Raw genomic sequence first — 12356 nt, 5'->3', positions numbered from 1 at the left:
TATGTGACATAAACCCATTGTTCTATGCTGCTCATATTTGTCAATGGAGACCACCTCACAGTCCCAGCATCATGTGGCGTGATAACTTGTCTTCTGTGCACACAGTCCTCTCCACATGTGTATCTCTCACCTCTCCTAACCATCAATAACTTCAGAGGCACAAAAGCAGCTAAATTAGGTCCACAAATGACTAATGAGCTCTGGCATTGTTTGTGTATTAGTCTCTCTCTGCTGTGGCTGGACCCCAGGGAATGGCCCATACTGTGCTTTGCTCAAGCCCAAACATAGGACTGAAATATGTTTAAATAATGAAATAGGTTGAATCTTGACTGATTTTCTAAAAGTTTTGAACTAGCCACTTTAGGCATGACTATAGACTGTATAAAGAAGTGGACTAAAGGAGTGTGGCATCATCCATAGTGTTCAGCTCCAGTCAAATGAAGCTCACAATGCTAACTGTTATAGGGACAAATTTGGAGCCAGTTCCATATTAGGAATGCAAATTTATTTATAGACAAAATAGCTACATAAAAACCTCAAGAACATTTTAAGACAAAACTGACGAGGCTTGGTGTAGCAGTTACAAAGAGAGGAGTTAAAATATTCCAAAGTAAAATCAATTGGAGCCAGGGTCAGAAGGAGCTGGAAGCACCTCCATGAACACTTCTTATTTGGATTGTAACTGCTAACAGGTCAGCTATGTCCATTTATATATGCAGTCTATGGGCATGGCACATCAACCCAAACTTGGATTTTACTTACTGTTTCATTCATGCACCATCTTTATGATAAACAATATACCTGATATTCACATCTTACACATCTTCAAAACAACACACACGATATTATCAATATTTCACGAATCTGCCAGCTCCAGAGGTAATCTTCAGCAGACTCAGACATACATAAATGCTTTTTTCCATCTGAATAAATTTCTGAATTTATATTCTTCCAGAGTGTCTAAAAGACAGACACAGCCGGACTGAACTATCATTAAATGTCCTAAAAATACACCACTGCGAAGATGAGATCATCCGAATAGCAGACATATGATTATAGGATATTCACTGGAAAGTAACAGTTATTTGTCAGCACCATGTCAACAAGAAGCCCTTTGGACAGGGGTCTGATGTCAGTGGTCCTTAACTAAATTTATGGACCAGGAACATCAGTTTTATTTAGGTAAACTTAAGTAAACAGAAACATTAAAATACAACTGCATTATTGATAGTTGTGGCTTTAGTAATAGTAGGAACATTAACAGTAAAAGTCCCAGTAACAGTATAGTGTGGAAAACAGAGAGAAAATAGTACATCACAGTGCAGTAATATACTGAAACACAAACAGTAAGACTAGAGTACTGAGTTGTGTAATATTGTTATAATAATATTTTCCCAATTTAGTCTCAAATATTGTGGAATAATTTTGTGTCTAAAAGTTAATCACACTTGATGTATGTTATAAGGTCTATTCTATGTGTGTGAAACAACAAAAGATTTACCTTTAAAAACAAACATTACTGCAGAGATGACTGTTGCCCTGAGTCAATGAAAGTACAGACCTCTGAACTGGGCTAAAGTGCAATGTACTGCAATGCTTTATATGGCCCTGCTCAGATAATAAGACTTTATGGCACTTTGACATCATATCGTTTTGGATGGAACACTGGGTTCACTTGACCTTACTATAGGGTATTTTCTGCACCAAATGATACCTCGTTAACTTAAACACTGCCGCAGATTTTTTAAGGACAGTTGTAAAATGAAGCTTGGCTCTTTGTTTAAATATAGGCTAACAACTGACCAGTAACTTCCAGCAATGTTGCTTTGCAATCTTTGTCCAAAAGGTGTCAGTATTGAGTTTCATACTGGTGCGCATGTTTGAGCATGTCGCTTCCGCACAATAGGCTACACATAATTTGTTGATGATTTGATTAATATTGCGTACATTTGAATTAATATCAATCAAAGTGCAATAATTAAAAGCAACAGAAGTAAGAGATGTATATGATGTATATATTTCATAAATATGCATACATTTGCAGTAGCCTAAAAGTTGTAATAAGTGCGTATTTGCATTTGTTTGAAATAATAGATTTTAGTATCAAAACGTCTGCCTTTGAAAAGGGACAATTGAATACCGTACATTCAAAATAAAAAGTTATCTACTCTCTTCCTCCCTAATTTCCATTTTTATATTTTTAAAGACTGCAACGTAACTATATCTGTAATAACATAAGTTGCTTAAGAAATAGATGAGAAACCTTTCCTTTCAAACCGTTATTAGTTGCAGTTTCTGTTTCTTCATCTGCAGCAAGGCAGCCAGACTCATTGAGTTTCATACGCACAAATTACATAAATGATTGTAGAAATTAAAAAAGAAAATGAAGGAAAGCGCAGTCAAAAAGTGAAGCAGTATCTCAGCTGACAGTCAGCTGACAGCCTCTGAGAGTTGAGAAAAGTTTGCCTTCTCTACACTATAATATGGTAATTAGCTCCGAGCCTGCGACCCTATTGGCTCTTCGTCCGAGTCAATTTCCCACTTCCATCCTGACGTCAGGGCAGCTACAATGCTCTTAAACTCATCTGCTGTGTGATCCCTCGAAAAAATCGCCCCAGTACAGAGCAGCTCATACTACGGCACTCACTGCCTTTACTTTCGGCTTCTTTCGCCCTATCTTCGCGCGCGCCACGCACCCATGAAGAGACGTCAAGTGTTACATGTTTGAAATCCAAAACCGCCGACTTTCACATGCTGAAAAAGGACTCCGCTGCTCGCGCGCGCGGCACCGCTGTGTCTGTGCACTAGACTGCAAAGACAAACTCTTGGTGGTTGCGCAGGGGAACGCAGAACAGCTCGCTTTTCTTTTTAAAAAAAGATATAAGACTTAAAAAGCCAAACTGGCTCACGTCGTTCCCAACCAGACCAGTTTGACAGCTGCTCTTCAGCCCGGTTGGAGGACTGTCAGCAGCAAGAGGATGGCATCAGAACTGGCAATGAGCAACTCCGACCTGCCCACCAGTCCCTTGGCCATGGAATATGTTAATGACTTCGATCTGATGAAGTTTGAAGTGAAAAAGGAGCCGGTGGAGCCCGATCGCAACATCAGCCAGTGCAGTCGCCTTATCGCCGGGGGATCATTGTCTTCCACCCCGATGAGCACGCCTTGCAGTTCGGTGCCCCCCTCTCCAAGCTTCTCTGCGCCCAGTCCGGGCTCAGGGAGCGAGCAGAAGACGCACATAGAGGACTTCTACTGGATGTCCGGTTATCAACAGCAGCTAAACCCAGAGGCACTGGGCTTCAGCCCCGAGGACGCAGTTGAGGCTCTCATCAACAGCAGTCACCAACTCCAGTCTTTCGATGGCTATGCCAGGGGCCAGCAGTTCCCCGGATCGGCCGGTGCAGGGGGCGCCATGGCCGGTGAGGAGATGGGCTCTGCCGCGGCAGTCGTCTCTGCAGTGATCGCCGCGGCGGCTGCACAAAACGGTGCACAACATCACCATCATCATCACCACCACCATGCCGGTGCTCACCACCAGCAGCCCGGTGTACAGTCCAGCAGTGCCTCGGCTCCGGGACACACGCACATGCGCATCGATGACCGCTTCTCCGATGAGCAACTTGTCACCATGTCCGTGCGCGAACTTAACCGGCAGCTACGAGGGGTCGCCAAAGAAGAAGTGATTAGACTGAAACAGAAGAGAAGAACCCTAAAAAACAGGGGCTACGCGCAATCCTGCCGCTTCAAGCGCGTGCAGCAGCGGCACGTCCTGGAGGGAGAGAAGACCCAGCTCTTGCAGCAAGTGGAGCACCTCAAACAAGAGATCTCCAGGCTGGTCCGGGAGAGGGACGCGTATAAGGAGAAGTACGAAAAGCTCATCAGCACCGGCTTCCGAGAAAACGGCTCGAGCAGTGACAACAATCCCTCGTCCCCGGAGTTTTTCATGTGAGTCCCCCTCTCCGCAAAGAATAAGTTAGAGAGGCCGCTAAAAGTTTTCTTAAGACTTATTTTTGATTTGGCTCATATGCCCACTAGACCAAGAACTTATTCGACAACTTTCTGACTTTTCTTTTATACTTACGCGGCTGATTTAGGCACATCTTTTTATTTGTGAAAAAGTTATTTGACAATTTTGTCCTATATCGAATTATAAGTGAGGCTGTCCAGACATATGGCAGTTCATGCACTTACAATATTTTACTCAACAGCATTTTTGAAAGTTGATCCAACTTTATTGCACAGTGTGCCGGTGTGCACCCAGTACACAGGACACGCTGTCAAGTTCATCAACTCTCATCATTTCCGTTTGAGTTCAGTCTGTCCAGCAGCATCCATCAAGATAAGTTTTAAAAAACCTTTTCTTTCCTTTTTGTCTGACAATCTGTGGAGGACCTGCCGTCACCCCATCTCATATGTTTGCTTGTTTTTTTTGTTTTTTGTTTTTTTTTTTTTTTTTTTTTTTTTCTTTTTCTTTTTTGTGTTGCGCCGCAAAAGACTGAAATGACTGTGACAGTGCGGACTGTGCCATGCATGCTGGACATGTATGGTTCCTTTTGTGCTTGAAGATGTCCTTTTTTTCGGATGACTCCAGCATGATATTCATTCTTCATTTATGGCGCTTCACTTTTTTGGGGCATTGTCAAAAAAGTGACAGGACTTTCCTCACCCATGCGATGAACTCGGGCCATTTCTGCTGTGTTGAAGTGCGAGCCTCGGCTCACGGGGTGCAAAGGGCGCCCTGTGCGCGTGTTCGAGTACAAGACTGCACCGAAAGACACACAAACCCCTTACAGCCTTTGTCATTCATACATACCAGTGTTCATTGGACTTATGAATATTTTGAATTATAATTTAAGTTATATACATGTATACAGATTGAAGCCTGCGCTCAAGTGATCAGAAAAAGAGAAAGTGTATTTTTATATTAGTTTAGAAAATTGGCGAGGTTCCAGTTATTACAAAGAGTATAGTGTTGTATGGTGCGTACACAGCGCTTTGCTGCATGTGCTTTTAGACACAAGTGTGAGCGTCTCATTGTGGTATCGAAAACAAAATAGTTTTAAGAAAAACTAAATTTCGTAGATACGGCCTGGGTAAAATGCCATGCTTTGGAACATGACTATTCTGATTAAAATGAGCTGAAATGCACTAAAGTCGCCTGGAATACCGAGGAAACACTTTAGACGAGGTTTGCCATTGTGTTGCGTATGACGCGTAACATTTTCATACTTTTATGTTATTGAATTTAAAGAAAAGCTGTCCTGAGCAAAGTTGATATTTGCAAAGCAATAATTATCTATTTAAATAATGTCTGGACATTGTTTGGCTCTTCGGGGATTGAAACCCTGCATGTACAAAATGAGGAACTACTATCCTTCTTAAATATTGAAAATATGATAATGAATCGTCATCTTATATAATATATATTCTATATTTTGCTGTGCAAAATTATTTCATTCACTAACCATATGTGATGTTTATATGTGCTCGTTTTTCATTTCATACAATTAAATGATATGCAATAAATGTATGTAACTGTCTTCAATCAGTTTCGCACCTTTTTTGACGTATTAATCATTAACGTCAAAAGGACCTGGAGGGGCAGTCGGACATTTCTGCTTAAAAGGATTTTTAGTTTTTAATTTATACTACCTCAAATTTCATGTTACAAAATAATATCCCCAGGGGGTGACCCTAAATTTAAATTTAAATGTAAGTTAACTACACCATGCGTCTTGAGCCACAGGACCATTGCAGGAGCAGAGGTTTGAGTGCGATGGATCAAATCGCAATGCTCTCAATTAATGATTCACCACGTTTGAGTTTTGTTCTCACAATGCCGCTGATTGGACTTCTGTCATATACTCATTGTGTGTATATTTCACATGTTTGTATACATTTGGAGGTGAGGCATCTTATGAGGACAACCTCACGTTTTTACATCACTTGAAATATTGCACACTGACTAAAAAGTTATTTTTTTCAGAAGAGGTGAAATCTTCTCTCATTTACACATTAGACATTTCATTTAGCTGCTCTCTTCTCTGGTTATGTCATACCTTTTATACTCTTCATGTCACCAGAGTTTATAATCATGTACAGAAATGTTACACAGAGACACTGCATCAGAAAGTGTTTTGTGTTGGAAACTTAACAGAACAACTTTCCAATAGTTGTACGTTTTGGGTCAAGAAATGCATTTGGGGCATTCTCAATGAAACAGGAAGAAAAGAAGAATTACAACAGCTCTAGAGGACACTTACAAGTTAAATTTTCCAGTCTGATGGTTGAGGCTGCTCATTTAGTGTGTATGTGAGCGGAGGACACACAGGATGGTGACAATCTGATAAGAAAAAGTGACACATTTGGGCCAACGGTTCTATATGTTTTAAAGATACACATTATTGACAGTACACATGCAGAAGTGGTCCAGCCCTCTTATCTGGGATGCCTGGAGATGTGTGATCTTGCAGAGTGAACGCTGAAGTGAGCGGCTGAGACAATGGAGGGGCTCTAGCTGAATTAAATGATTTTGCAGATGATTAATAGTGGTGTGGCCCGGTGCTCCTGCGATGTAGAGATGATGAATCGTGAGTGCGGTCCCATGCAGCTGTGCCAGAGCCGGTCTAAGCGTGCACAGTCCAGGCAATTTACAGCCAAGACGCTCCCCTTCTGCCTCAATTTATTTAATTACATCTATTTGAGCCTGCCATTAGCACCGCTGTGTTTTTGGCTTTAACTGAATTTATTTTGTCCTGGGGAGAATTCGAAGGTTTCTGTAAAAGATATATATTTTTGTTACATTCTTAAACTTCGCTGTAGTCTAATTTAAGTAAACAAGTCAAGATGAATAAAGAAATACAGAGTCAATGCCGGAAGAAAAAGTAATTTGGATTTTTATGAGGGCATGAGTTATTCTTTAGCCCCATTCACGAGGATAATTTTCTCTATTGTTTCCACACAACATGTACAGTTTCAAAGCTTTACATTGTCAAAAAGATTAGAAGATTTAGTTTTTAGGGTGTCTTAATATTTCCTTCTTAAGATTTTCCAGTTATTTTAGATAGCACAAGTTCAGACATTCTCTACTTCTTTTTGTATGTATGCGAGTATGTGCAAAGAAGAGATCTACTTTTTACTTAAAAGTGATTTTTCCGTAACTATATAAAACATTACTACATTTTGTTTGACCAGTTTAACCACATCTGCTGATCATCTTGTGTCGTAGTGTTTAAGGATAGGAAAACAAAATAACCGAACACAAACTTCTCTCTTTGGTCCTCTCACTCTCACTCTCCCGGTGGCTTTTTGGCATCTATCTTTCCTCATGATCCTAACAGTGTCTTTAAATCGGAATGACATTTGCATGAAGCTGTATTTGATTTGCCAAGGCGCTTTCCCCTTATTTCTGTGGGATCAGCATAGAGCATACATTATATAAGTGATAAAGCTATTGATCGTGTGATGATGAATCAGGATAGAATGCTGACACTGGGCACTTGACAGCAACAAATGCAGCTCAGTGTTCACTCAACCATTATACTTTGTCATAAGAGATCAGAGGAAGAATAGTTAGTTAGAGAGTGCATCACACCCTCTTAAATTAAAAGCTTGCATATGTGATGTTAATGTGATTGGCTTGTGAGGGGAATGTAAAATAGCTCTATGACTGGATTGAGCGAAACAGATATGATGAGCCAGTTTAAACTAATACATTATGAAGTTAAACTGGTACGTGCGCTTCCGCTCTGAAACTTACAATTTATCAGGTGAGAAAGAAGTTTTTCCAGTGTACACAGCACTGCGCATAACTTGCACAACTTTTTGATACTTTCACTCTGTGTTTAAATGTGTGAGATCATTTCATATTACGTGATCGTGTTCATGTTGTGTTGTTTTGTAATCATTCCAGCGCATTTATGACATTTTCAGGCCCATTACCAGTAAGTGGTATCAGGTCAACAGAGGAAAAATGTTCTGAGAGCGTTGGCGTCATGGCACTTCAGGCAGCTACGACGTGAAGTTCATTTTATTCTCACACCCACTGTATGCAGAAGTAGATCAGTGGGTGTGCTCACAAAACAGAGAATTGTTAAATACAAAAATTTAAATGTTTCACTTTTGGGTTTTGATGTTAAAATTGGCACCATAATGTGAAAGATTAACCAGAACAGGAAAATCATTTCAACCGCACGAGTGAGGTGGTTTTGCCATAGTTTTACTTTTGAATGCAGATCAAAAATGTGAATGCAATAAGAATGTCTGGATTTTCAAGAATTTCACAAGTTTTCCAAATGATATGGATTGAGTTTCGTAAGCCACTTTCTTCCTACATTTTAGTACATATAAATAAACAGAAACAAAGATTTTTTATCATTTCTAAGTGAATAGTATTTTAGTGTTGTGTGTGTTTAAGTGCACGAGTGAATGCAGTAGCTGATAAGAGAATAGTCCTTGAAAGGCGGCTGCAGGTGTTGCTGATAATGAGCTGGTGTGGGGCTGCAGAGGTAATTTTATAGCTCTGTAAATAGAGCCAAACCATGAGCCTGAGACTTACTAATTCAGACGCATCTCTCACACCGCCACTGCTTTAAGGAGCAAACTGCAGGAAAAGATGTAGTAAAACTAGAGTGCTTAATTTTGACAGCTAAAACTCTTATTTCCAACTTCATTTGATTTTTTTTTTTACTTTTCTTTTCTATTTAATTTATGTCCAATTGGACATTTTCATATTGGTCTTTTTATGTATCATGTATGATTTAGTGACATCTAGTGGGAAATCATCAGATCACTATAAATTCATGTATTCTTTATTGAACCAGGTAGGTTGAATTGTCATTTGTAGTGCTGACTTGTAGTGCTGATCTGGTGACTGTGGTATGTGTTTTATATCTGCTCCTGCTCCTTTAGGTCATCCAGAAAATTCCTGCACCTGTGATCCAAGTCACCTCCTCTGCACACTGGATTCTGAGGTAAATACTACTGTTTATTCTCAGAAGTCATAGTACAGAACATGTTTGTGTGTAGAGCATCTTATATACACACATCTGTTAATACACACATGAAACAGCTATGAATATGAACACTTTAAAATGCTCTGTCATCACAATGTTTCAAATTCTGTATCGGAAGCAATAAGAGGCGGCACGAAGTAGGCCATACCACATTTTCACTGTCTATAGATCTAAATGCTAATTGTCTTAAGTCCTTTATCGCAAAAAGAGAGCAACATTTTCAGGGTAGAATTTTCAGTTAGTTTGCTTTTTTTCTTTACAAAAGATGAAAAAGTAGACACTTTTTTCTAGTCTCAAAAACGTTTTTGACCTTCACAAAAAGTAAAATTTAATTTAATGGTCAAGCATGCAGTGTAAAATATCTGTAGATAAAATTAAAAACAATTGTGGAGTCAATAGTTTAGAAACTATTGTACAGTAAAAGTTTAACCTAAAATTAGGATTTGATTTTTAAATTTTTTTTTCAGTGAAATAGCATTATGTTCCACTTCACTTTGGCCCTTTGCCTCTTGCCTCCAGTTGCCTCCATTCTGGAGGGTAGAATGTCTTTGTTTACAAACTTTTAAAGGCTCTATTAAAGGGACATTGACAATGCAGAAGTCACCTCACACCACAGCACATGTCGCTTAACTGTCCATAATGAAGTCATAAAGTGTGACACAGCTTGTGGGTTTATGTGCATTTCTCTCTTATTTCTCTTCCACGCAGTGGAAGTGCACCTTATTTACAGGAAAATATATGATGTGTTTTTGACCAGTATTAAAATATCCATGATTCACTACAGAGGGCGTAGTATCTTCTGTGAAATGTAACTTTTTTACACCTAAATTTTTACATACTTAACATATGAGTTGCTGAGTAAATTTCAACATTTTTTTCTCTGACTACAGAATATTTAGTCGAGGGCATTTCCCTTTAACAGTATATTAAGAGGGCAGGAGCAAAATGGTGTGTGATGTACATAACAGATTCATTTTATATTTATGTAACTAACTAACTAAACTCTGGAAACTCAATTGTTTTAATCACAATTGCAATGCTATAACACTGATAGTTTCCCACATCAGTCAGGTAGAGCTTCTGCCTGCATGGGTGCATTTGTATCCAGTGTTATTTACCTGATTGTGTCTAAGTGGCGCATATAGGATCAGTATCTGGCTATGCTCCAGGTACACTTAACTTGAGGAGGGGCGCAGGACAAGAGGCCTCAGGGATGACAAGGACAAATCTTCTTTAGATGAAGTGTTTTAAGTGCTTTGATTCCCCTCTCGTGTCGTCACCGTGAATTAGATGCCCTCTCTTCACTGCTCAGGGCTCTGGAATATAAACAACCACTAAGAACACATGAATGAAAGTGGAAAACCATGAGGGGTCTGTCTTGGTCTCGTAAATCTCCTCCACTGTATAGATACATTGATGTTGCACACTGACAAGACAGTGTGAGTGGTATCATAGAACCATGGGTTATAGCTTCAGTTTTTGCAACAGCGAGGGTACCGTCTTTGTTTTATGCAAATCCACGAATATGAAGGGAGGGGGAGGGGCAGGTGAGGCCAATAAGCAGTCTGGCCACGTAGCTCCAGGAAGACAGGCTGAGTGATGGAGACTGAGCGCCAGGTCCCAGCGTCCTTGCCTGGGGAAAGAGTGTCCGGACTAGGCCTGGGCTGTCTCCACACCTCCGTGCTCTGGCTCTGTGACTCTAGCTTCATCAAATCATGTGTAATACTGATTCTAGATGAAAATTTAGGGCCTGTAATAGTTATTTGGAATTTATAAACAATGCAAACTGTCCCAAGCAAACTCTTATAGAAGACATACTGTCCTTTTGTCTGCTAAAGTCTATTACACCTTTGTTTTCAATTTTGTACAATTTCAATCTCAATATGAATGCAAAACGACCACTGACTTGTGTGTGTGTGTGTGTGTGTGTGTGTACGCCAGAGGAGGGAGGACAATAAACATGTTTAAAAGTGCTAATTATAAACTTTGTGTATTTTTGTATATTTACAACTTTATCAATGTTGTTTTTGGCTGGATAAAATGATGTTGAAGCAGTATTATTGTTAATCTATGAGGTTTAAGACAGTTTAAGAGTGAGTTAGCTGAGTAGTGGGTGTTAAGATGTCAGGTGCACCTCAGGGTCTGGCCCACAACAGAACAGTGCAGTTCAGGGCTCAGCAGGGAGATGAAGGACTCCAAATGTGCTGACAAAGATCAAGTGCCAGGTGTGGGAAAAAGGGCCTGAGAAAGAGTGTGTAAATATAGAGCCAGGAGGATGTTTATGAATACATGTCTATGATGCACAGTGCATCATACACAGTTTGATTGATTCTTTTTTTCTTTCTTTTTTTTTCTTATTGTATTTTTTGCTTTATTTAAAGGGATGAACAGATGTCAGACTTGGACATGTGAAGACATATAATTACATAATTCTAACTTTATTTAATTGTGGAAAAAGAAATCAACTTAAGCACAACAATTTTATCTGGGTTATGTTAAAGTGACTCAAGAATTTCAAGTTACATTTCTAAGCATTTGTTTTGAAAAGCTGAAGGTGTTTAGCAAAGTGTTTTTATTTGTAAAAAAAAAAAAGCAGGCAATGTATTCATTTATAGTTATGGCATGAAATAAATCCTTTAATCCTGATCATAATAATACATTAGATATGTCGGCATAATTTATGGTGTGTCAAATAAAGTCCTAAATGGATAACTCTACTTAAAAACAACATAATTATCCTCCAGGTCCTACCACTCACTGTAGATCACACATTGAGAGGCAGGAAGGGCACCGGGGGCGAAAAGCGTAGGTTCAATACATGCTGAAGCAGTATCACTTTTGTTATCTCGTCACAAGGTTTTCTGTTTAGACAGCTTTGTCTTTATTTGGTGCCATTTTGACAGAGTCGGATGCTCTCTGCCCATCTTGTTCTATTTTTGATGTTGGTGGCAGTCAGAGAGGGCAGATGGAACAGATCCACTGACCTGTCGTGTGGAGGGGAAATGGATGGGACAAGGGAGAGGTGAAGAGGGCACTGAGAAGCAGAGCATGGGTATAAAAACAACCCCACACTCCATATAGGTCAAAAGTCAAAGGATGATTTATTCAGAGGTGCGTGTTAAGCCCCTCCCTCTCACCCTGCTCCAAGCTGTGTGTGTGCTCCATCTGCCTCTCAGAAAGGACTAAGAAACTAGAGACTGCTTCGAGGAGGACACTATATTTAGCCCAGGGGACCAAAGACACCATGGGCTAAGTTTAAAGTTAAAAATATATATAGGCATGTATGTACAGTGAAAGAGGCTGCTCTCGTAACCAACAACCTTATTCCTAAATTAATAAAG

The 12356-nt window shown here is 39.7% G+C and overlaps 1 protein-coding gene across 1 annotated transcript in view; it reads left to right on the top strand.

The window, feature by feature from the left end:
• Positions 1-2560: 2560 nt before the first annotated feature.
• The window catches only part of mafa (MAF bZIP transcription factor a), a 61323-nt gene continuing 51527 nt past the window's right edge, over positions 2561-12356 (top strand). Inside the window, exons 1-2 of the mRNA XM_020941458.2 lie at positions 2561-3946; positions 8912-8973. Coding sequence (XP_020797117.1) covers positions 2979-3946; positions 8912-8939 — 996 coding nt within the window. The 5' untranslated portion in view covers positions 2561-2978 and the 3' untranslated portion in view covers positions 8940-8973. The remainder of the gene's footprint in view (positions 3947-8911; positions 8974-12356) is intronic.

The sequence above is a fragment of the Boleophthalmus pectinirostris genome, unplaced genomic scaffold, assembly GCF_026225935.1.
Source record: "Boleophthalmus pectinirostris isolate CB_2022bp ecotype Guang Dong unplaced genomic scaffold, ASM2622593v1 HiC_scaffold_19, whole genome shotgun sequence".
Lineage (NCBI taxonomy): Eukaryota > Metazoa > Chordata > Actinopteri > Gobiiformes > Gobiidae > Boleophthalmus > Boleophthalmus pectinirostris.
Note: the sequence above shows the minus strand (reverse complement) of the source record. Positions and strands in the feature narration are given on the sequence as shown.